The 26,109-nt window shown below is 34.9% G+C and overlaps 2 protein-coding genes and 1 pseudogene across 3 annotated transcripts; 2 read left to right on the top strand and 1 right to left on the bottom strand.

The window, feature by feature from the left end:
- The first annotated feature begins 89 nt into the window (after positions 1–89).
- Positions 90–3,335, top strand: LOC130720467 (uncharacterized). Its single transcript, XM_057571115.1, has 3 exons — positions 90–462; positions 988–1,329; positions 2,646–3,335. Exons 1-3 carry the CDS (start codon positions 241–243, stop codon positions 3,174–3,176), a joined length of 1,095 nt encoding a protein of 364 aa, XP_057427098.1. The 5' UTR covers positions 90–240; the 3' UTR covers positions 3,177–3,335.
- Positions 3,336–4,090: 755 nt separating this feature from the next.
- LOC130716890 (disease resistance protein RUN1-like) lies at positions 4,091–12,449 on the bottom strand (annotated as a pseudogene).
- A 4,547-nt stretch (positions 12,450–16,996) lies between these two features.
- On the top strand, positions 16,997–20,606 carry LOC130721402 (histone-lysine N-methyltransferase ATXR4). 2 transcript variants are annotated; one of them, XR_009013436.1, is made up of 8 exons: positions 16,997–17,374; positions 17,545–17,600; positions 18,445–18,571; positions 19,030–19,099; positions 19,209–19,388; positions 19,708–19,779; positions 20,182–20,383; positions 20,465–20,606. XR_009013436.1 is itself a non-coding variant. In XM_057572202.1 (7 exons), exons 1-7 carry the CDS (start codon positions 17,048–17,050, stop codon positions 20,298–20,300), a joined length of 951 nt encoding a protein of 316 aa, XP_057428185.1. In that variant the 5' UTR covers positions 16,997–17,047; the 3' UTR covers positions 20,301–20,404. The 2 variants fall into 2 exon arrangements, 1 of the variants encoding a protein (XP_057428185.1); XM_057572202.1 differs by lacking the exon at positions 20,465–20,606 and having other exon boundaries at positions 20,182–20,404.
- Positions 20,607–26,109: the final 5,503 nt, after the last annotated feature.

The following is a 26,109-nucleotide window of genomic DNA, read 5'->3' on the forward strand; positions in this document are numbered from 1 at the left end:
CTTCTGAAAATAATTTCTTTAGAATTGGACCGTCGGGGTCACATCATATTCAATCTTGCAGTTAATTCGGGATCAAGCCTTTTCCACTCCTTTCCCATCGTGCACTACACGCCCTGATCTGCGAGTGCTTAACAACACCATTCCATAACAGCAGCATACCAATGTTCCTTTGAAGAGTGTCTTTCCAAGCATTTTCCTCTGTTGCATTCCCTGTCATTGTATCAACAAACTGCAGTTAAGATGGGTAGGCTAGCACCATTGTCAGAAGAACCAATAAATGAAGAAAATGAAGGAAGCAACAACAACTCAAAAAAAGGTCTTCAATCATGGAAGAACTGGAACTGGATCAAGACCCACTTTTCCCTAGTCTTCAACAAGAAATCCAACCTCAAGATCCTCCTCAGTGTTCTGGGTTGTCCTCTCTTCCCTCTCCCTGTCCACCCCAAACTACCCCTCAATGAGGCAAGCCTTTAAATTTTGCTCCTCTATTTCTTTTCAGTAATGATGCATAGACTAACGGAACACTTCAGAGTTCAGACACTCATCCGACATATACATTAACGGTGAGTTTTAACCTCAGCCAGCTAATGTGTATGTCGGAAGGGTGTGTGATAATTCTGTATATCCGCTAAGCTTTTCCGATTTCTTTTTACTTCCCATTTCTATAACTTTTTCTAAATTCCAATGCACCATGCTGCAGAAATATGATGCTGTGTTTCTCTGATTGGAAACTCCATACTTCAGAAACATTCACATGAGAAATAATTTTTTGTTGTTTTAAGAATCAAGCTAGGTTTCTTTCCTTATCATATAATTGAAAAAATTGTCTTTCTTCATCAAAGTACCTATTGGCTTGATTAAAAAGATGGCTACTACTAAAAGTGCTCAACTTAACTGCCAATGTTACCATGTACTCTAAATGTAAAAGGAGAAAGTGGACGTTTTCCAATAATTTTTTTCTTCATTAGTTAAAATTGTTTGTTGCAGGTGTCATCGTCGGCACAGTATATCATACAACACTTCACGGCTGCAACAGGGTGCAGGAAGTTAGAGGGGATGGTGAAAAATGTGTTTATTACAGGGAAAGTGGTAATGTTTGTGGTGGATGAGCATGGATCGGGTGGAACTGGTGGTGTTGTTAATGGGACTTCAGAGAAAGGTTGCTTTGTGATGTGGCAAATGGTTCCAGATAAGTGGCAGATTGAGATGGTTGTGGGTGGCCAAAAGGTTCTAGCTGGTAGCAATGGCTCTGTCGCTTGGCGCCACACCCCTTGGATCGGCGTTCATGCCGCGAAAGGTGGAGTGCGCCCCCTTCGTCGTGCTATGGAGGTAAATTCTTCTTTGAAAAATTAGTGACAATGAGATGGAAGAAAAAGTGATATGAATATATAAAAGTTGATTCTTTTGTAGACTTGTAAAAATTATCATCACAAAATTAGTCCTTTAAAAAATTATAATGTCAATACATCAGTACATAAACTTTTTTCACCAAATAAGTGTCAGAAATCTAAAATGTGAACACTAGAAAATGTAATGAAGTAGTTTTGGAAGACCACCTCAAGGGCTTGGTTTTCTTCTTCAAGATGTGTTGTTATTAGTACAGTTACTTTGGTTGGGGAAGCAGGGTGTACTTGGTGTTTGTTGGTATCTGTAAGCTGCTGTTTTAATTTCTTGATCTGTGTTTCAATTGGAAGGTAAACGTTGTTGTTAGGACATAATGATGCTGACTACGAAAATATTATGTCACCCTCATCATTATAACAAAGTTGAAGTGTTTATAAGACCTAACCCTTTGCTCCTTGAATTTCTTAATGTGTCATAATGGTCTTTGAAATTGAACATCATTATTCTGAGAAAATAAAAATCCTATTGACACAGATATGTCTTTGTTGGGAACTCGTAATCAAACAATTTTAATTTATCTACCAAAAAAAAAAATTAATTTGTTAAAATAGCCATATCTTACAAATACAGATTTTAAATTAATATGAACTCATACTCAAATATCTTTAATTTGTCTAAGTAGTCATAAATGTTGGTCAACTACTGCTATTCTATTTGATGAATAGACTTTCACAATCACACATCCACATGCTACCAGCCAATGTAATGGATCATTGTTTCCCACTAAAACCCATTCATTTGTTCGATCTAACCAGATTCCTCTGTTTCCTCCACATATATGAATTGCGCATCAACCACCAAGTTGGCTTATTAATTTAAGACTCTTTAAATGAGAAATTCAAACTTGATGACTATAACCAAAGAGATCAATTAATTTTTCACACAAAAAAAAACTTTTTAATGGAAAACTTTGCTGTTGACTTCTAGCCTTCTGGGTCTACAATGGAAAATGGATTTTCGAATGCAGTCAGAAAATTCTACATTCACGCAATTTGAATCGTTCAATTAAAATCGGTCAACTTAAATTTTAAATTTATAGCTACCGTCAGATCATGATGAAATATATGAACCGATTGGATAATTCAAATTCATGACTGCATGAACACAGGGTATCTCTGACGGCAGAATACCCGAATTCCTCTACAATGGTATCTAAAATGGTATCTGTATGTATAGTTTGGCACTAAATTCTGAGATTTTGTTTATGTTCCTTAAAACAACATTATGGCTGTTCATTGTAGGGACTAGACCCTTTGGCAGTATCTTCTATATTCAGTGCAGCACAATACATGGGGGAGAAACAAATCTCAGGAACAGATTGCTTTGTGCTGAAACTCTCAGCTGATCAAAAGGACCTTGTTGAACGTAGTGACAACACAGCAGAGATGATCAAACATGCTATATTCGGTTACTTCAGCCAAAGAAGTGGCCTTTTGGTGTACTTGGAGGACTCTTACCTGACCCGGATTCAAGCACCAGGGTCTCACCCCACATACTGGGAAACCACAATGTCAACCAAAATTGAGGACTACAGAGCAGTGGATGGCATGATGATCGCGCATGCCGGCTCATCCACCGTGATGATCGCCAGATTCGGGGACAACCTCAAGGCCGGACGACCCGCCGTCACAAGGTTGGAAGAGTCATGGACCATTGATGATGTTGCATTCAATGTCCAAGGATTGTCCATGGATTGTTTCATACCACCTCAAGAGCTAAAGAAAGATTTTCCACAAGAACATCTAGATTGGAGATCATCCTTGCATATATGATGTATGTGAAAAGTTTTAATTGTTTGGTGCTGCTAAGAAAGTATATGGTTGACGCTAATTTTTACTCAACATTGTATAATGTTTTGAAATCGTGTTACACTTAGTCTAACATATTCAAGCAGCTATTGATTATTGATATGAAATTTAATTTTTCCGTTTGTTCTGCGCCTTGTGCTGATAATTTAAACTATGTATGAAGCCATTTCATCTTGCGTATGTAGGTGCGTTTAAGCCGATGGAAGTATGCTGGTTATTGTAGGCTTGTAGCTCGGAAATTCAAATCGAGGTTGCTTATTTGTAACCAAAACATTGTTGTTAATACCACGAAGCGTATAGAACAACTAGAAAAGATTGGCGTAATAGTTGGGGGTTCAATTCTCAATCACTGCAGATGAAAAAAATTTATTAATCAGTCTCGTACCTCTTAGTGCACTGACCATGAGGCGATAAATTAGTTTCACATGTATTGGCTGTGAGGATACCTTGATCGAAGACCAAAATACTCAATCTTTTAGTGCTTCTACTCATCTAATATAGTTATTTATAAATAAGTCGATGGAGGTGGAAAAGAAGTGAAGAGGTATGTGTATATCATAACTCTTTCATATTTTAAGAATTTCATTGATAAGATTGTTTTTTATTAGCTAGATTATTCTTAATAAATAATGCATCTATGTCAAAATGAGATTTTAGTCCGTAAAGTTTGTGACTGATTAGATTAATATATTTATGACAACTTCTTGAAGTAACTGATATCACTCCAAAATGACACCATCACTCGTCATATGGAAAAATGTCACTAAGTAAAATGCATAGAAGGGGTTATTTAAAGGTTAATTCTCCTGAACACTATGAACCTTTCAGCAACTAAGCACTCTATTAAGCACCAATCCAAAAAAAAAAAAAAAGGTATGTAATCAACAAAATGCTGCTTCCATACAACATTAGTTCTATCATCCCTTTAAGCTTTGAAAATGAAAATAAAAATGCACTTCAATACCCATAATTACGCAGATAGCAAAGTACCTAAATACACATAATTTGCATAGATAAGTCAATCAGTCACAAAATCTCTCTTCAGAACTTGAATGATTTTTCTACTTCCAGACAGTGATTCTTCTCTTCCCAAGTCCATTCCTGATAAAACAACAAAGAAATACTGAAAGTGAAAGATATACTCATAGCTCTAACACAAAATATTTGATCAGTAATGATTTGTGTACCACAAAACAGTAACAACACATATACACACCTTTTTCTTCTATTTATCTCTCTCTTTCATGTCACATCACATATCACATTTATTATTTTCTTGAGTTTCTTCTCTTCACAATTTTGGTGTCTACACCAAAAGAAGAGTGGTTAAGCTATCTTTATAGATATTTGATAGTCATCATTTTATCTTGTGCTACCTTAGAGATGAAGTAGCAATATAAATCAACCTATTTATCATTTTATCTTAAGCATGTTCAAGAAGCTTAATTAAACAACTCTATTCAACTTGTCTCTCACATTCCACAACAACTGGGAAAGTCACCATCCCATTTATAGAACTCCAAACCCTTATTAAGTAACTTTCCAGCAACCAGGTTTAAATACTTGCTCATCAGTAATTTAACCATTGCATCATACTAAGAATTTTGGCAAGTGGAAATGAAGACAGTAGTTAATGTGAACTCTCACAGATATTTGCAGTTTTGCACTCTGGTATAAATTCTTTGATAGCTTTACCAGCAACGGAAGAAACTCATGTCGGCCATCCTGTTGCTAATTTCTCTGCCTTCTGCAGCCTTTGGAACCCTTCTAGGACCAGGGTGATCAACAGCAATAAATTCAAGCACCTCTATTTTCTTCTTCCCATTTTGATCATCATATAATTGCACTAAGTCATTGGCTTACTTTCTTTATTTTTTTTTTTTTGAAGGCAAAACATCTTATTAGATTAACTGTGGAGCCATGAGAACAACCCTCTAATGAGATGAGTGATAACAAAAAACCCCACTCATATACATCATTTACATCAGAAGGGGTCAATCAACTACCCTTAGAATCACTTCAAATAACTGCCCCAATACACCAATTATTCAGTGAAGTTCAAACTCTCCATCTTGATACATCACCAACAATAATAACAACAACAAAAGCCTTATCCCACTAAGTATCCAACTTGATACATCAACGACTTAAATTATGTAAATCACCAAATAGAGCACATTAGCAGCAGCAACTAGCAAATCAATAGAGGCACCACATAACTTTCCAGGACACGAACAACAAGGCTATAGCAGCTGCAGAAAAATCGCCACCCTCCTCCAATCAGTAACAGTGTATACTGCATTTTGTCTCTAGCCTGAACTGATGGCAGAACAACAATGCAGTCTGAATAGCTATAATTTTAGCTTCATATGTCCAAGCCACCATACAAATCCCCCCATCTTCGAGTGTTATTCCTCTTGACATTAAATTGGATTTGGAAGCAATCCTATTGTCGTGATGCTTTGCAACTCAAAGGTGATCCACCAGCCTTATTAATCATACAAAACAAAAAATAACTACATGTTATGGTCAGCACAAATACTCATGGTCGGCCACAACATGGTCAACCACAGATGGTCGGCCACAACATGCTCTGCCAAACAGTACCCAGCCACACAGTTGATCACACAACTACTATAAATAGGTTAGATTGTACTTTAAGCTATACGCACAACTCATTTTCTCTCTTATTCCTCTTCTAAGACTTTGATTTTATCTGTGTCTGATCTTGAACTGAATTGAGCGTCGGAGTTCCTTTTGCAGGTCCCTGTGTGCTCCGACGTGGACATTCACTGCACCATTGCATTCAGCGTTGTGCACTCAGCCTAGCACCATCTGATTCCATTTTCATTTGTTCTCTACCAACATAACAAAACCATGAGATAATATATAGTATGATAACTCTGTCTAAATATGAAGCAACAACTATGAACCTAGATATATAGATAATTGCAAGCATAAAAAGAAAACTAATAACATCAACATCAAGTGTCTCAAGTTATATTTACTATCCAATTTTATTATCATATTTTAATAAAAAGACGAATGAGTTGGTCAAAGTTATAATTATAAAAACTCTGCCAAAAAATATAATTACAAAATACTAGTATGAATAAAAGTATATCAATGTGTGAAATAGATTTCATTATTGTATAAAATTCTTAAAGAATACAAACCATTTTTACTTGTAGTAACATAAAATTCAAAATATTATCATACCCACGTATAAATTAGCTATTGGGAACGAGAGTAAGTATACAGATACTACTTGTCAACGTAGAATTTTATTATTTAGGTTTGACTAGAACTCTTGTAGTAAGAGTTGGAATGCATTAGAGTTCTTCTCCCTTAAGACTTCAATATTTTATTGTAAGATGGTGCCTATATATAGGATGAAGTATAACCAATTCAATATCAATTCTGAGATTGAAATATTAAGTGAAATATCTTTCTCACCTCTTCTATGTTAGCTTCTATCTGAGATTTTACTTTTTAGTGTTATTATCGCCCACTGGCATAAAAAAGGCTTTTCAACGTAGCATGATTTCTCCAACCTCACTTTCATTGTCCATCATAGTATTTCAGTGCTTTGAGGCACTCCTTTGTCCATCTTTTTCAGCTTTCTCCACTTCAACTTTTAAGATGTTGCTTGTCATTCTTGCTTTGATAATTTGATCAACTATGTTAGGTCAAAACACCTTTGATACCTATTTAACACGTGCCTTCAGTAAAGATCCACATCCACTATGGGTAAAGAAGAAAGAACCATAATTAATATAAGGTATACCCAGCCCACATGCACAACCCCTCATCCTTGAACCAGTTATTTGAATCCTTCTGGAAAAGCACCTTCAAATGATTCAAATCTATTAGGTGATTTAAGAGTCGTAAAAAACAGGAAAACCTACTAGCTCAATACCCAGTAACAATGCCTGGAATAGATTTTGCTGCAATGTATATTTAGTCCCAAACACACAGTGAGTTACTGAATCAGCCTTGAATCATGCAAGCCATCCCTTCCAAGTGGTGATGGGAAGCTCTAGTAGAATAGGTCCTACTAGTAACAAAGAAGAGGCTCCCCATAGATCCATAGATGGTATCAAGGAATTGAGTAGACTCAATACGCCTCCCAGGTTCCAGTACAAACCTCAAGTCTTTTTTCTTGTCACTTTTACCAAAGTAAAATTATTTCTTTTTGAAATTCTATTGCACAATTTATCGTAAGTCTCTTCTTTGAGTTCCGTATAAAAACATTTTTAAGCTGTAAATGTCTACTTTTATTATGTTGTCTGGTGATGTTTTCAAGTTAGATGTTCCAACCTCCTCCAAAATCTCCATGTAATGGGTGATGAAAATTTTGGGGGTCTATGATAGTGTTCTGGTTTGAGACAAATGGTAATCATTTTTGTGTTAAACAGGTACGTAGCTTAAGACAGAAGGTGAATGTGCTAAACTGGTACCGCAAATATAAAGACACTCACACATTATGGTATACAAATATTCTTGTAAGTTAGCAAACAAAACTCAAGTTGTAGCTTCTTTTCAGTAGAGAATAGATTGTAAAGGTATCTCATATGGTATATAAGATTATCATCTATTTTACTACTAAAGTACTGAAGTCATATATTTCCCTTTCATAGTTTGTTTAAAAATTGCGAATGGAATACCAAATAATTTACTCCCATAAAATGATCAAAGCAGCTAGATAACCACTTCAAATCTTCAACTACACTATTGCAAAACTTGAGTACGTACCTTTTTCCCTTGAAATCTTGGCAACTAGTTATAGATCATTCAAGACAATCCAAGGCCCTATATGCTAATCATAACTCGAACAATGTTCTCAGTAAGAATTCACTCTAGCCTGCAAAGAGAAAAGAAAAAACAAAACACCATATCATCAGCCTTTAACATAATAATAGAGTGTTTAAGAATTATTATAATTGTATAACATTCATAGTGCTTTGCTGTATTAAGTCTCACCTCAAATGGATTATATTTCTGCTGAAAAAGTGTGGCCAAGTAAAATTGCTATGTTTTTCAGTAATCAGCTCAATGATACAGCACAACTAGTCATCTGTTATGAACTTGTGCTTCCAAGCTGATGATTTTCCACTATACATCATTTCAGGGTTTAATTGTTCCAGATCCTCCTTAAATACCCAACGATACCCGCACTCTTTCACCTCCAAATGCAAACCTTGGGGATGCTCGGTCATGGTTGCCAATTCCATCCACATCCACCATGGGAGAAAGAGGGTTGCATGTGCACCTGGTACCAGAAAAATAAGTTATGTGTTAGTTTACTTGCACAGAAAAGAGAGAAACAGAGAAACAGAGAAAGGAACGATGGAGTAAGCACCTTCAGGATTTGGATCATCCAAGAAAGAGCCATGCTATTACAGCGATCCATCTCACACAATTTAGGACAGTCAAAAATATAAAGTCCTGCGTAATATCTACCAAAACATGTTTCGCTTCGTATTGGCAAGAGAGTTATTGATGGGAGCTCAGGCAAGTATTCTAGTTGCTTACAGTGCTCCAGGTTCAAAATTTTAAGCTTGGAAAGTTCCCTGATGCTAGAAGGTAGTTTAACAAAATTGTTTCCTGCTAAATTTAAGCTTTCTAAAGAATGTAACAACCCAATAGCATAGGGAATCTGAAGTAGATTGCAGAAGCTTAGGTCAAGATGTTGCAAACATGGGAAACGAGGTAAATAAGGCAGCAACAATAAACCAGCTGAATCTTGATGTCTTCGTGAATGGAAAGGCAACTTTAGAATTTTGTAGATAGATGATGTTGACTGTCGTTGGGTAATACTTTCATATATTTCAAGCTTCTTCAAATGTTTTGCATCCTTTGGTTTCTCTATCAGCTTATTCTTAAGTAATTTCGAGCAGCCAGAGAGGTTTAGATCTTCAAGAGAATTGAGACCAAAAATGCTATTGGGAATACCGATTAGACTTTTACAATTTTTCAAGTTCAAAACAATAAGCTTTTTCAAAGTGCCAATTGATGGATCGATCTGCGCAAGTTTTATACATCCTTCAAGATCTAGTATCTCAAGATTTGGGACCTCTCCAAAATCTGGCATTTTAGTAAGATTCTTCGAGTGAGAGAGATCAATATGTGTCAAATTGTGCAGAGGCTGCAGTGAAGGGAAATAGTAGGAGACAAGATTAACTCAGAAAAATCGTAAAGAAAAGACAATTTATCATTTTATTTGTTCATTAAAAGAAAAACCAAGTTGAGAAAAAGAAAAATAATTTGCAGTACCTTCGAGTCTTCCCATAGCTGTTTGATACTGCTGTGAGGCAAGACCAATTTAACCAGTTTATGAGGCTGAAATCTTGATGGCAAACATGTGAAAGGATATTTTTCCCAAGAAAGATATCCTAATTCATTAGAAAGATTATTGAGGCTTCCTGAAAAATTCATATTCCAAAGCTCAAGCACCTTAAGGTGACTCATTTTTGAAAGACCATCAGCCCTAATTGTTGTTTCTGGAATCTTGGGTGGATACCTTTGCAGGATTATGACTTCAAGATTTTCTGCTTCCTAACACATTGCAGAGAAAAAAGGAAATGTTAAATCTTTTGATTGTCCATCAATTCTATAAAAATGGAACCTTAAGATCTTACAATTAAAAACTATCTACCATATTTTCTAACATAACATTGTGCAGATCCTTGTAGTCCCACAACCGGCTCCACTGTCTTGGTTCTTTGGGTGATTTTTCTCGAACAATGCTCCTTCCTAGCTCTCTCAACAATTCATGCATTCGAATAAGCCCCTTCTCACTACTTATGAGTGATTTATCAATGAGAACTCTTAAACCAACTTCAGGAAAAAATCCACGAAAATCTAGAACTTCCTTCAGATATTCCTCCCGTTCATCATAAAAGCAACAAGCGATATCTAAGAATACTTCTTTTTCCGTGTTTTCCAATGCATCGAAACTAATTCGAAGCACATCCATAATATCTTTTCTTGGATTTTCTCTTAGTCTGACCAGTGCATTTCTCCATTCAGACACATCTCGACCAAACAAAAAGGAACCCAATACTTTAATTGCTAATGGGAGGCCGTTAGTACATCATCTATCAATCCCATATAATCCCTCATTATATCATCACATTCAAAAGCTTTTATACAAAACAATTGATGAGCATTATGATAATTCAACAGTTGAACCTTGTAAACTTCATCCACTTTATATGCTCTCAAGACATGCTCATCTCTAGAAATTATGATGATTCTACTCCCTGAGCCTAGCCATTCCCGTTCAATACCCAACTTATTCAATTGTTCAACTTGATCAACATTATCAAGAACTATAAGGACCTTTGTTTGACAAAGCCTATTTCGAATCAAATTATTTGCCTTACAAGTATTCCATACATGAAGATTTTCTTCATTTAGAATTTGACAAAGAAGTTGCTTTTGTGCCCCAATGGGACCACAGTTTGCATAAATTTTGCTTACATCGTCAATAAAACATGATGCATCAAATTGATTAGAGATTCTGTCATACACAGCAGTAGCAAAAGTTGTCTTTCCTATTCCACCCATGCCACCAATCCCTACAACTCGAACATCATCTGAGGCCAAATCCAGAAGCTTTTCTAATTCTTCCACCCGTGAGTCCAAACCAACTATATCTTCTGGTAGAGTTGAAAGATTATGACCTAATGTGCATGCTACCTCTCGAACAATTTTTCCAATCTCTGCATATTGTGGCCTTAAGGACCACAGGATAGACACATGAAATCATCATTAAATGAAAACCCAAAACAAAAACTACAAACATATATGAAAGAACAAAAAAACATTAATTTACTTATTAAGATTCTTTCTACAGTTTGTTTTTCCATTAAAGCCAAAAAGTTGTCATTAATAAATCATAATATATATCAGTGTTGTCGAATAGCGGTTATAGCGGCGCTATAGCATAGCGCTGAGAACTCACCCCTATTCCGCTATAACGGTTGGAAATAGCGAACTTTTGTCATTCAACGATTAACAACACTGATATATATATAGGATACCACAAAAAGACTTCTGTAATTAATTAAAATTGTTCTATGAAATCCTAAATAAAAATAGTTCAATGAAACCATTGAAGAAGTTATGTTGGTGCCCCTTAAAGTGTTGATCAACTTGCTGCGAATTGAAAGATTACTTACCTGTCCCTTACATCCCAGCCAGAGAGATTTGCTACCTGTGCTAGAGCATCCCTCCATCTTTGAACTATCACTAAATGTTGTTTAAATCTTCCTTCATGCTCCACAAAAGCTTTTTCATAATTCCTGCTTTGTTTCCGCACCTCAGATGGACTTACATCATAGAAAATAGGCAGCACAGTTTGTCCTGGTACTTCAATACACTCAGAAATCTTTGCCAGTTCTTGCAAGCACCAAGTGGAAGAAGCATAGTTTTTTGAGAAGACCACAATCAAAATTCGAGATCCTTCAATTGCTTGTAGAAGCTCTGTGGATATATGTTCCCCTTTCCTGAGCTTAGAGTCATCCCTAAAAGTAACAAAACCTTTTCTTTGGAAAGCACCAAAAAGATGATCAGTGAAGTTGTTTCGTGTGTCTTCACCTCTGAAACTCACAAACAGGTCATATTTCCATTTCATCTGAGGGGAAGAGCTGCTTTGGATTCTCTTGCAATCCATAGCAAAAGCTAAGGCTAACAACTATTACTTTGAAGATGCTGCAAGAGTGCAAGGAAAATCTGTTTAGAAATGATGAAATAGTGGGTAGGTAAATCATAAATGTTGGGTTGGAAATTAATGGATAGAAAAGTCTCACCATTTTGTAAAGTTGGAGTGCTAGACATTAGAATTATTGGTACGCGTGAATATAGCATTGACCCAAGATCATGACAAGTTTATTTGGAAGCTAGCACTTAAGAGCTTTTCAACTGTGACATGTGCTGTAAGTCTAAAGTGAGTCACTGACCGTAGTTCCAAAAATATTCTGCACATGGACAATAGTCATAGCAACTTAGCCCCACTCAGAACCACCGTGGCAGCTCCGGCGAGACTACAAGCGGCGGCACTGTAGATCGGCTGGGAGTGAACGAAGTTGGGCCCTCCTGCGACGGTGCTGTATGACGCAGTGGTGAATCGAAATTCCTCAACATGGTTGAAGAACTTTCATGGCATGAAGCGGTGAATTTTTCATCCGTCATCCAACATCCAGTTTAAACACTCAAACTAGTTTTGAAATTGGTTTTAAAATTGGATATATGATTAAAAACCAATTTTAAACCGAATATTTTTCAGCACTAGTTAGAAACCGGATTTGGATCAAAAACCAGTTTTAAATGATTTAGTTCAAAAACCATATGAAATAATCAGCTCAAAAAAAAAAGTTCAAAAACCATATGAAATAACCATCACTCGGCACGTCATGTTTTTTTTTTTTGAAATTCGGCCCTTCGTATTAATCAGGATAGTATTGGTTTATACAATATATTATAAACTTATGGCTTAATACATCAGAAGGCCCCTGAAATTGTAAAGGGAATCAGTTCCAGGGTCTGTAAAATTTTCGCATCAAATTGGATCCCTAAGAATTTTTTTTTAATTCAATTAATGCCAAATCTCAATTTTGTCCTAGTCATCAGTGACATCTGGCTTTTATAATTTTTTTTAATTAAAAAATATTAAAATAATAATTTTTAATTCCAAGTCAACAAAATAATCAGAAAAAAAATTTAAAAACTTAATAAAAATCTAATCTAATATTCCTAAACTAAACAACCTAATAATCTAATAAACCTAATTTAAAAATCTAATCTTCAACACCATCATCTTCATCCTTCTCATCTTCAACACCCAACACCTTCATCTTCTAAACCCAGCAACATCCACCCCACCTGCAACCTCAACATCCACCTCCAACACCATTCCCAAACCTCAACCTCAACCTCCAACCCCCACCCCCAAACGGCCAAACCAAAACTCCACCCAACCCCCAACTCCACCTGCAACCGAAACCCCATCCCCACCCCAGCACCACATGACACACAACCTCTCCTGGCTACCAATCCACTCACGAGCCACCGCCGGCGCTGCCATTGTCGTCTTCTCCGGCGAGTTCCAACCCTGTGATGATGATTTGAGACCAGATTCTTTGAAAATGGGGAAGAATAAGGAGCAACAACAGTGTGTGCAAGAACAAGGGCAGAAAACACTCAGATTCATCACACCCATCTCTCTCTTTTTCTTTCTTTCTTTCTCTAGCTTCTTCTCCTTCTTCATTCCCCACCGGCGGCCACCACCCATACCCTCTCCTCCATAACTTCCCCTCCGCCGCCGTCGCCGACTCTTCTTCTTCACCATGGCTTCCTGGTCAAAACCCCTAAATCCCCCCACCACACCTTCTCCTCCATCACCTCCCACAGTCAAAACCTCTCCATCGCCCCTCCTCTTCTTCACCAAGGCCACCTTGCTTGAAATCCCTAAAACACCATCATCCACCATCATCCACCTTCGCTTCTCTCCTTCACTATCGTTGTGTTCTTTCTAATATTCAGATTTAGGACTCAATTTGGGGCTGAATAGGTTAATTAGGTTTTTAGATTAAATTAGGGATTATTAGTGATTAGTTTAGGTTTTGCATTAAGATTTTATTAAGTCTTTGTTTTTAATTTATGACTTGGAATTAAAAAAATTAAGTATTAGAATTTTTCAATTTAAAAAAAATCAAAATGCCACGTGGAATTGCTGAGTATGCTAAAATTGAAGCCACTTCAGCATCAGACACACTTTGGCCTTAATTGAATTAAAAAAAAATTCTAGGGACCCAATTTGATGCAAAAATTTTCTAGGCCCTGGATTTGATTCCCTTTACAATTACAGGGGCCTTCTGATGTATTAAGCCTAAACTTATTCATTGTTTGGTATTCACATTGTATTGTATAAACTTATACATCAATCATCTCTTATACATTAAAATTGTCTACATAATTGATAAGGCATAATAAGAGTGTGATGTATAAACTACTTGAATATATTTAATCAACTACCACCACCACCACCACCACCACCACCGCCACCACTACCACCACCACCACTACCGCCACTACTGCCACCACAACCGTCGTCGCCATCACCACCACCACCGTCGCTGCGAACCACCACCATGCTCCACCACGGCCACCATCGGTGATATTTTCATCGTTATCGTCACTAGTACCACACCAACGTCATCAGCACCACCTTTCACCATCACCGCTGCCACCACTACCGTCACAGTCGTTGCCGCCACCACCACCACGCTCCACCACTACCACCATCATTGATATTATCATCGTTATCGTCATTACCACCACCGCTATCGTCAACACCACTCTCCACCACCACCGTTGTCACCATCACTGCCGCCATCATCACCTTCCAATACCACTACTACCACCACCAACTACCATTGTCACCACCAAATTATATAGTGTATAACCAAACGCTATATAGTATTAAAATTTTATCAGACCTAATACAATCAGGCTTATACTATCTGACCTTATACTATACAACATACCAAACGGGTAAATATTACCGACAGATGTAGTTGTTGGTTATCGACGGTCTAAATAATTGGATAATTGGTAACTTATTTTTTTAATAAAAATAATTATTTTTACTCTTTCTCCTCACTTTCAACATAATTATGTTCATTATCATTATCACTAGAAGGAGGAACAGAGGGAGTGTCGTCGGGTGTTGATGAAAAGTCAGCTCAAGGCATTAATTGCGTTGTTCCCTCTTTCAAGGTTGTTGTTTCCCTAGCTTTTTACACTATTTGCTTCTTTAGATTTTCATTATCTACTACTCCCTCCGGTCCTATTTATAAGCAACAACAAAAAAAATCACATAGTTTAAGAAATGTAGTTAAACTAGATAAAATGCATTAAATTTGTCTTAAATTAAAATGAACTTCCAAAATTACCCTTTGTTATTATTGTTGGAAAGTGGAAAAGAAAGAGAATAATTAATGAGACACATTTTACAAGTTAGAATTAATAAGGGCATCATTGGAAAAAATTAATTAATATAGCTCAAACTTTCATTTGGTTCTTATAAAAAGAACCAAGATTTTTCTTCTCTTTCATGCTTATAAATAGGACCGGAGGAAGTAGTATTTGGCATATAGTAGCATTATCTTCAGGTGTTCCTTAAAGAGCATTAGCTATTGGCTTTTGTGTTAGGGATTCGACACCGATTTTAAACCCGCACCGTAAACTCATCACCTATTCTTCACATTTACCTAGAGCTTTACATCAGTGGAGGAATCAATCAATCAATATCAGTTGATGATTAACTAACTTATTCATCAACTACGTCTGCAAAAGGGTTTTTACTGTTAAAATTATATTTACAAATCAATTAGAAATTAAACCAATATTTTATTATACTTACATATGTATCCTTAGATCTCTTGTCTACCCATATATTATTTTTCGTCTAATTTAAATATTGCATATTTATTAAAAAATACATATGTGAATGTGTAATTTGAAAGAAATTAGATTCAGTAATGTCAAAAACTATTTACCATTCTTTATGCATGTTATACTGTGGAAAATGGAAATAGAGTCACAAGTGTGTAGACACTCACCTTTCGTCGAGGCCCTGCTCTTCTTGACCTTTGATGACATTGCTTTATATGCAGCTGATTGCCAGTGATTTGCGAGGCTCTCCCATACCCCCATCTACAATTCAGTTCGGCTTCGACCTCTACTGCGCACGTCATAAAACATGTCGCGGAAGCGCTTCCCACAATGACAATCAAAATGCATTGGCATCTTCCCGACATCTTGTTCCTTCTAGCTCACTTTGTCCTACATTACAACAAATAAGTTAGCAACATGATACTCATAACATGTTTATAAGATGCATAGCTACATTCTTCACGAAACTGCTTAGCAGTAACAGTTGAAACAGAACAGGCCACCACCACAATCAACTCTATCATCACCTCACAATCCCTCCCACCATTATCGTCGCCACTACTTCTACCACCACTTTACCGCAACCATTGCCACTGTCCTCACCACCACTATCCACTACCGCAAAAAATACCACCCTCCCCAAGCACCACGACCCTTATATTTTTATCGGGTCTTATACTATGAGGCGTAATATTATACAACATACTAAGGGATTCTTATATTTTTATCTATATTTTCTGAAAATGTTGTTTGAAGTTTGAAGTGAAAATAAAAACGGGAAACAATGAATATTTTTATTAACTCAAGTTATTTATTATCTTAAAAATATAATATTAATTTTTACTTGTTTTTATTAATGTAATATTTTTAATACTTGTGGTGCGCAGCGGTGTGACGGAAATGGTGGCGGGAATTGCATACGTAAGTGTGATGAGTAAATAGGTTTAGTGTTTTTATAAATATATAAATATATAAGGGTAATGGTGAAATTTTAATAAAATAATAAGGATAAAAATGAGAATAAATTTAATAAGCTATAAGCTTTAAGCTATAAGCTACCTGAGATAGCTTATAGCTTAAAGCTTTAAGCTACTGAAATAAGCTCATTCACCAAACACTTTTGAAGAGCTTTTAAGCTAGTCAAATAAGCTATAAGCTAGCTAAAATGACATACCAAACATAGCCTTATATAGACGTAATACTATACTACATATTAAGCGTGTCTTTATTTTTTTATCTATATTTTCTGAAAATGTTTGAATTTTGAAGTGAAAATAAAAACGGGAAACAATGAAGCCGAACACCTCTTTATTGAAGTACACTCATATGTGGGAACTGGCCATTTCACGCTTGAGAAGAAGAAAAATAAGAAGATGGCAGTGACACGCTCACTCCCACTCCGCTTGGCCATTTCACACTTCACTAAACCATTTCACCACTTCTCCTTCTCTACCTCCACCACCGCACCGCCACAACACCCTCCTCCCATCCGAGTCGCTCTCACTGACTCAGTCGGCCGCGCCGTCTTCGCAACTCGCCCGATCCCTTCCGGTGATCTCATCCACACCGCCCAACCCGCCGTCTGCCACCCTTCTCCCTCCGCCGTCCACTCCGTCTGCTATTCCTGCCTCGCCTCTCTGTCCTCATCAATACCCCAATGCACCCCGTTTTGCAGCCACCATTGCCACCAACGCTCTAAGGTTTTCCCTTTCCATACCTTATTACAAATTTGAGCAGCTTTTATGCCAATTTTGTAGTTTCATTCAGTCAATATAAATGCATAGTATATGGAGTTTGTATAAAATGCAGTGAACAAACATGTATTTTTTGCTTAGTTATGTACTTATTTTGAGGTTTTGATATTATTTAGGACTATTACGATGTTGAGATGAAAGCGAATTGGATGGACTTTGATAACTATTGCCGGTATGAAAGTTTGTTTCTAGCATCAAAAGATTAATTGGCATCTTCAATTATGATGGGTTTCAACAATCTTCTAAACCTGTGTGAATAAAGATTTATACATCATTTTATTTCCTCGGCGTCATTGGGACTAATTTTGCTCTTTGGTTTTGTATGTAGCCTAATGGTTTCTATGAACCATAATTCTTGAATTCAAAATAAAAGAAAGCACTTGAATCTTTAATACAAATTCTGGCTAAGTTCACTTGTTTGTTTATGGAGTAAGTATGGTACAATGGAAAGGAGCAAAAAGGACAAAGGAGCTATATGATCATCCCTGATTAGTCGTTTTGAATGTTTGTAACATGTATTGATGGTTTGAAACTTTGGGTGCATTTGAGTAAACGGCTTAATTAAGCGCTGATGGCAATAAGTGCTTATCTCATAAGCACTTATTCATAAGCTAATTTGAGAAACTTTTTTAAAGAAGCTCAAAATAGGTTATGGATAGACACAAGCTCTTATTTATAAGCTATTCTGAACAATTTATGAAAATAACCTCAAACAGCTTATATGTAGGTCATGAGCTTTTTACATAAGTTGTCCCGAACACTTGCATTTGAGCTTATACTGTAAGATAAGCTCAAATAAGCTCTTCCAAACAGGACCTTTATGTACTATACTCAAAGTTATCTAATTTAGCAGTTGTCACTTGTCATAACACAACTTCTAATCAATCTAAACATTATGGATTGCCATTACGATACATTGTTGGACTTTATGTTAACACTTGACACCATAGCTGATTATTTAGTATTTTATTGTTCGTAAGTTAAATCAGTGACACTTATTTGACCTCTTTATGAAGGACCCGTGGTTTGAAATATCCATTTATGGTAAAGAGGTTGGCTTGTATGGTCGTATCAGGAGTTTCCAAAAGTGACAGTCTTGACATACTTCAGCCTGCCAATTTGACACCTGAGATGATTTTAGAGGTGAGACATTTTGAAGTTTATGATTATAATGTCGATAAAAGGTACTAATTATATTAGCTGGCAGATTTCTTCTAAACCCAATAAAAACTAAATCATGAATGAAAGTCAATTAGTTTTCTTGTGAACTTTTGAATGAATGGAACTCTTTGCTATTTTCTTGGTAAAAGTGAAAATGGGAAGGCAGACACCCCAGAGGTAGAAAGTGTGTCTAAACTTATTATGTCCAAATAAATAGGTAGCATTTTCATCTTCCTTTTTTCACTTATTCCTATCATCCACTAATGTTGGAAAGACAAGCTTTCTGGTGTAAATGGTTGCATTTCTTATAAATTGTTCATTAGAACAGGAGTAAACAGTTATTGATGTTTAAATTAAAATTTGTAGTGATTTGTGATTGTTTAGCTTTGGAATCAGTATTTTACTGCTGTAATCTATTTATGCATATGTTCATTTTTCAGATGGAGGAGGAGTTTTCCTTGCTAAGGAGTGCCTTCACGAAGGCACTTATTGCGGATGAACATATTGCTTGTATCCTCCTTATGTCAGGAACATTTTGTTTGTAGTAGATACACAGCACACACATACATGATGAGTACACAGATATAAATTGATGGACTACTTATCTTGACATTCCAAGTTTTGACCAAGCAATGGTACATTAATGTTTTGGCCCGAATTCGAATCAATGCATTTCGCATTGAATTGGCTGGTGGACTATATGAAGATCTCCTTGCATCAGCAGTTGCATCTGTAGAAGCTGAAGCTGCTGTTGGAAATGCTGTCTATATGCTTCCTTCCTTCTATAATCATGATTGTGGTCAGTATAATTATCTCTTTTCTCAGTTTCTGTCATCAAAATGGCCTAGATTTCTTTTTCTCTTTTTCCATTCTTTTGTTTGCTTGACCAAGCTTTCCAACTTAAGCAGATCTTTTAAATTATTCATAAATCACAGACTGCTGAAAACGATAAAAGTTAATTTTAACAAGCATTTTGGTTTCATGTTTAAGCGATTTTGTAACTAAATGGTTATAAGTCGCGTACAAATGCGCACAAAGTGAGGGATAGAGAGTTGACCTCCCTAAACCTTGTAGCTTTTACCTTGAAAAATGAGCAATCAAACTTCTTGGTGTTGCAGATCCTAATGCACATATTATATGGATAGACAATGCAGATGCAAAATTGAAGGCCCTCCGTGACATTGATGAAGGTTTGTTATAAATAGTTTTTTCTTTGTTAAAAATGTTTTCCCCTTCTAATTCTGTTGGTTGTCTCATCCAGAAAGTAGTGCATTCAATGATTTTTGAAGAAATTCAACTCATTTTGATGTATTTCTATGTGACAGTTCTAGCTTCTGACTTTTTCTGACAACATACTGGAAGACTATTTGATGGTTTCTGAAAATATTCTACTTATTTTGATGTATTTACATGTGACAGTTCTGAGATTTTTCTGACAACATATTGTGTTGATGATTCATATAGCCAACTCTATCTAGGGTGATATGGCTGATTTGTTATGGATCTTGGGAAACTGGTTTTCCTTGCTGATTTGAAATGCTTCCGTGAAACTATCATTGATCAACTTAAGTTTTCTCTTTGGTAAACTGCAGGTGAAGAACTCAGAATCTGCTATATCGATGCCAGCCTGGACCGTGATGCTAGGCGAGAACTATTATTTCGAGGTTTTGGCTTTCAATGCAATTGTAGTAGGTGCTTGCATGGCGATTAGCTGTGATTCTCTAAAGATATTCTCCTAGGTTTTGCAATATAAACTGGTTGTAACAATGAACTGCGTAGGAAACATTAACAAAGGTTTGTCTTTTTCCAACTTTACTGTGATCTGTATTACTGTTATTGTTATTGTTGGTCTAAAATCCCCCACTGCATTTCCAGGGATGAAGTCTGGAACGAATACTATGAATTCACAATCCCGAGTAATGGATTTTAATTTGTCATTGTCAATACTCAATAGAGTATACATGCACTCAGTGACTGCAGAGGAGTTATAGTGAAGGGGTTCAAGTTTTGATTTTCATACTGAAACCAATAACAGGGCCAAAAAAGACAACGACATGTAAAACTGCTTCGCTGTAGTTTTGGTATTCAGTTAAAGGTATATGAACTTTAGTCTTGAACTTAAAGAAAATGATCCTAATATCACAAGCTCCATTAGATTTTGATGGAAATTAAACAAACCGATCACAACGCAGATATTAAGTGTTTAAAATTAGCAATCCACACAATAACGAGTTTTGGACCACATACTAATATCTAGCTATGGTGTACGGATACTGCAAAATTACTTATTTTGCTAGAAGAGATTTCAGATAATTAGTGAATTGAAAAGAGACTAGTGTTTTTACCCGTGCGCTGCACGGCGAAAGATTTTTTTAAATTTTTTACGTTAATTTTTTTACATGAAATTGAACCGATTAACTGCCATAAAACCATAGATAACAATTGAAACTAAATTTAATACGTTTGCACAACAATGAAATCACAATTGAATCCAACAAAGGCGGAAGATTACATCAATATATATAAGAAATAAAAAGAAAAATAGGATCCTTATGCATTCCACTTGCTGCTTGTTTACCCATGCTCATTAGTAGTTTATTGAATCTGCAAAAATTTGGAAAATGTTTTAAATAAGACATAAAAATATACATCACGGCTACTTACAATGTGCATGATACAAAGAAGTATAAAATCAAAGATAGATAATCTAACCATTCATATGTTCTAGAATACTTCTCCATACACGACATTCTGAGTGCAATTAGATACTACTCATTTGTCATCGACTATAAGTATCTTCAACCTTTTTCTAGATTTTACTCTCGATAAAGCTACATATAGCTGACCGTGCGTGAACACCGACCTAGGAAGGTATAATCCAACATGGGATAGCGATTGGCCTTGGATCTTATTTATAGTCATAGCAAAACAAACAGTTATAGGGAACTGCCTCCTTGAGAATTTGAAAGGAAGGCCAGTGTCAGAAGGAGTTAAGCTAAGTCTAGGAATATAAACCGGTTTACCTGTTTTTGAACCGGAAAGAGTTGTTGCAACAATGATATAAGATGTCAAAGCAGTCACTATCAATCTAGTTCCATTACACAATCCAGCAGACTGATCAATGTTCCGAATCAGCATGATAGGAACTCCAACTTTCAGAACAATTTTGTGGTTGGAAATACCAGAGCACTTAACATCATTTAGGAATTCTGAAGTGAGTCATTCTGCATCTATTTCATAGTCTTCATCTGACCTACATGGAGTGTCGTAACTCAAATATTATGTTTCCTCTCCAGGGATCATTGACATCATGAAGTTATTAACCTCTTCAACACTTTCAAGTGTAGGAGCAAGGAGTGCTCTTTGTTCAAAATATGCATGGTTTTCCAAATTATCAATAACATTGGGATATGCAAAATTGACTAACTCAAGTAAAGGATTATCAGACTCCCTTACCAACAAATCAGAGGGAATTTCTATAATAGAATCATCATCATCGATTGGGATAATCGTGCCATCGCCCACTTGAAGAAGTCAATATGCAAATTCTTTGATTTCCAAGAATGAAGAAGAGGACCTAGCTTGTTGTAATCTCATGTTGGTAGTTAACTTCATTACTTTAGAATGCTTCTATAGGTATGATGAATTCACAGAAGAAGAAATGATGTCTGGTCTACTTCCTTTTAAAACTACTGGAAGAATCTGTCTGAAGTCCTCACCCAAAACAACTACCTTTCCTCCAAAGGGTTTATCGTGGCCAAAAGTTGTTTGGGTCTTCATAATGTCTTTCAAAGTTCTGTCTAGAGCTTCAAAACAGTGCTTGTTAAGCATAGGGGCTTCATCCCAAATGATAAGACTTGCTTTTTGAAGCATCTCAGCTTTAGGAGAACCTTGACGGACATTACATGTTGATAATTCATGGATTGTGATAGGAATGGAAAATCTAGAGTGAGCAGTTCTACCTCTAGGTAATAGTAATGAAGCAATGCTACTTAACGCAACATTTAGAACAATTTTTCCTTCAGAATGCAGCGCAGCTGAGAGGGTATTCCGATCCATACAAGAGTTTTACCAGATCCGTCAAATCCATATAAGAAAAAAAATCCTCCGTTATTGGACGACACAACATTCAATACCTATAAATTGACATGCTTTATTAATAAGGCCATACGAAACACATCATAAACGATTTTTTTCATTTTTCCTTCTATTATGATTTAATCATAATTTAGTACCTGCGTATAAGCTCCTTTCTGTTCAGAAGTTAGGCAACAGACCAATTGTTGATGCAGTGTGTTCATTTCATCCTTATTGTAATTAAGCTCATCTGCAACAAATTGATTTTCAAAACGAAAGGTCTCACAAAAAGATGGATAAGGTAAGCTAGGCCATTCTTTAAGTGTCCTTCCATTGGTTTGCAACATCTTCTCTATCTCAATCAAACATAAATTCATCAAATCCTCATCATTGATTTGAAGATCTGCAACAAATATTAAATGGATTAAAAAAAAGCCAACAAACGTTCTCAAAATCACAAATAAATAATAAAATTCAATTGTACATAGGAGGTTTCTTTAATACAGCAAAGGAAATGAATCCTTCTAAGATGCCAATTTCAAAGAACATACGTTAATGTGGTGTTTGGTATTTCAATAGGGAACTAAATCTTTTTTTGGAAAAACAAATACTTTGTTTTGAAGTAATAAAGTAGATTTTTTATTCTTTAGGGATATCTAACAAAAACAAACTAAATAAATGTATAATTAATTTAAATATAAAAGCTATTTAAAAAGTTTATTTGAAGTTGTTTATCTAATTTATAATGCTCAGTAAAAAAAAATAACAAATCTTTCCTTATCAGCTAAAATATAACAAAACTTACAAAAACTAACTATTCTCTTATGAGAAAAAGTTTGATGCACCGACGGTGTAAATTTTTTTACACCGTCAACCAATCAGATTTCAAGGATGTGAGAAAATCTCTCTTTTCATTTAATTTCTTTAATTGACATGTCACATCCTTGAAATCTGATTGGTTGACGGTGTAAAAAAACTTTACACCGTCGGTGCATCAAAATTAAACTCTTCTCTTATTTCTCTTAATCAGATCTATTAAAATATCTGATTATACTATTGCCCAAACCCCTTATAATACAAAGATACAAAATATAAAAAAATATATAATATTAGATGAATTATTATTAAATTTTCCTTGGATAAAATGAAAAAATGAAAAGGGACATACATGAGAGATTTTTAATTGAATATATTGGTTTCAAACAAAAAATATATGACCATTTGTTTTAAGATTATTGAGATGGATGGCACAAAGTGCCTCCCTAACGATATTAGAGTAAATAGAGTATTTAATTAGTTTCATAGTAAAACTTTTTATTATTATTTACCTTTGTCAGAATCTGGATGTTTTTTAAAAGGGGAATAATTAATGTAAAAACTCAAAACTCCCAAATATATACTAAAGTAATTTGTTGTATTTGATGGAACTAATATATGGTGAAATTTATGGAAAGAATCATTTTTTTATGCATCATAATGAAATATGGAAATGATCTTCATATAATGAAAATTGGTCTAGGAAATAGAAACTAATGAAGCAAAATAAAAGAAATATCATCATTATTTAAGGTTATGATGGATTCTAAAAAGGGGTACTATTGTTGGAAATTTAAAGAATGTAAATGGAGCCTAAGTATGATTTGTGGGAGATGGACGAATGGGATTAATGAGGTGTTTTAGGGGGATATAGAAAATTTGATTGCTCACACTAACATATGAATGCTCATTAAGGCATCTAGAAGAATAAAAGGATTTGGGTTTTTTTTTAGGGGGTATACGCCATAAATTCCTTCGTTGAAATTAAACATATGGAATTAAACGCGAATACAATTTTGTTTGATCTTAAGATTAATAAATTAAATATAATTTATTCTACTTATTATATTCAGTTTCAAAAAGAAACCTCAAACAAAATTATTCCTAGTATGTATACCCGTGCCAAAGCATATGGGCATATTTCTGAACATATTAAAAATTATTTTTAATATCTGGATTATTTTTTTATATGAATGATAAATAAATACAAATATAATTCTATGTTTAATTAATATGATTATGCTATAAAAATTGAATATGTAATAAATTGCATGATTTTTATTTTTTTATTTTGTTTTTCTCATAACTAAATAATTCTACACAATGTATAACATATAAAAGATGTGATATTTTTTGGTACATTGAACTGATAAATTGCATCATTCAGGAATTGGTATCTGGACCTCTCCTACTCAACCCATAAAATTATAATAAAATTTTCTTTTTTCTTATTTTTAATTGAAAATATTTTAAGGTAAACGTTCTTCCCCATCAGATTCTATATTCACAATCAAATTGTAATGCTTCTGTATATCTATTCCTAAAAATATTTAAAAATTCTAGAAAAAAATTTAAAAATTATATTAAAACATTTTCTATTAGTTTCAACTTTAAGGTATTTTCATGCTAAATGTTCCCCTTTGTATCAGATTTTTACTATGTAACCTAAACATCAACAAATATAGACTATATACTTTCAATCCCCTTGTGACAAATAGTTTTAAAGGTATTTTCATGGTAAATGTTTATCATCGCATTAGCTTTAAATGTTCATCATCATCATCATCATCTCTCTCTCTCTCTCTCTCTCTCTCTCTCTCTCTCTCTCTCTCCTCTCTCTCTCTCTCTCTCTCTCTCTCTCTCTCTCTCTCTCTCTCTCTCTCTCTCGCACGCTAATGTATAAAGGACTTGTTATTCCAACAACTTGTTCATTTGGAAGCTGAATTAATCTATGTCGTGAGATTCTTATGCTGATTGGATGCTTATAAAACTTAAATTTAGCGACTCAATAATTGATTTTACATTCTCATCAAAAACTTAAGCATAAAAAATATAAGCTATATATGTTCATTTATTCCAATTGTCGTCAAAATTTCATATTTATATAAATACATATTTTAATATAAATGTTCTTCCCCGTGGAATCTATATTTTCACAATCAAATAAAAATGGTTTTGTATATCTACTCTTAAAATTATTTAAAAGTATGGAAAAATTATTAAAATTTTATTAAAACATTTTCTATTAGTTTCAATTTAAAGTATTTTCATGCAAAATGTTAATCATCATGTAGGAGCTTTGTACTATATAATTAATAAATATAGACCAAATATGTTAATTCTTCTCTAATCCTTCGTGTGAGCCCTATATTTACAATCAAATTACAATGCTTCTGTATATATACCCTTAAATTATTTACACAGTTTGGGAAGAGTATTAAAATTAAATTAATACATATTTTCTTTTAATTCCAACTTGAAAGTATTTTCATGTAAAATGTTCCTACCTGTATGAGCTTTTTAATATGTAACTTAAACAATAATAAATAAAAGTTATATATGTTCGATTATTCCAATTCCCATCAAAAACTCAAATTTGTATATATATTTAACTTTAGACTTATGAA

This window comes from Lotus japonicus, chromosome 5, assembly GCF_012489685.1.
Source record: "Lotus japonicus ecotype B-129 chromosome 5, LjGifu_v1.2".
NCBI classification, from domain to species: Eukaryota; Viridiplantae; Streptophyta; class Magnoliopsida; order Fabales; family Fabaceae; genus Lotus; species Lotus japonicus.

Excerpts from the sequence above, each read along its gene's own strand:
- LOC130720467 (XM_057571115.1), top strand. The coding sequence starts at position 241 with ATGGGTAGGCTAGCACCATTGTCAGAAGAACCAATAAATGAAGAAAAT. Across the intron at positions 463-987 it reads CCAAACTACCCCTCAATGAG|GTGTCATCGTCGGCACAGTA; the intron begins GCAAGCCTTTAA and ends TGTTTGTTGCAG. Across the intron at positions 1,330-2,645 it reads CCCTTCGTCGTGCTATGGAG|GGACTAGACCCTTTGGCAGT; the intron begins GTAAATTCTTCT and ends TGTTCATTGTAG.
- LOC130721402 (XM_057572202.1), top strand. The coding sequence starts at position 17,048 with ATGGCAGTGACACGCTCACTCCCACTCCGCTTGGCCATTTCACACTTC. Across the intron at positions 18,572-19,029 it reads CACCTGAGATGATTTTAGAG|ATGGAGGAGGAGTTTTCCTT; the intron begins GTGAGACATTTT and ends TTCATTTTTCAG. Across the intron at positions 19,780-20,181 it reads CCTCCGTGACATTGATGAAG|GTGAAGAACTCAGAATCTGC; the intron begins GTTTGTTATAAA and ends GGTAAACTGCAG.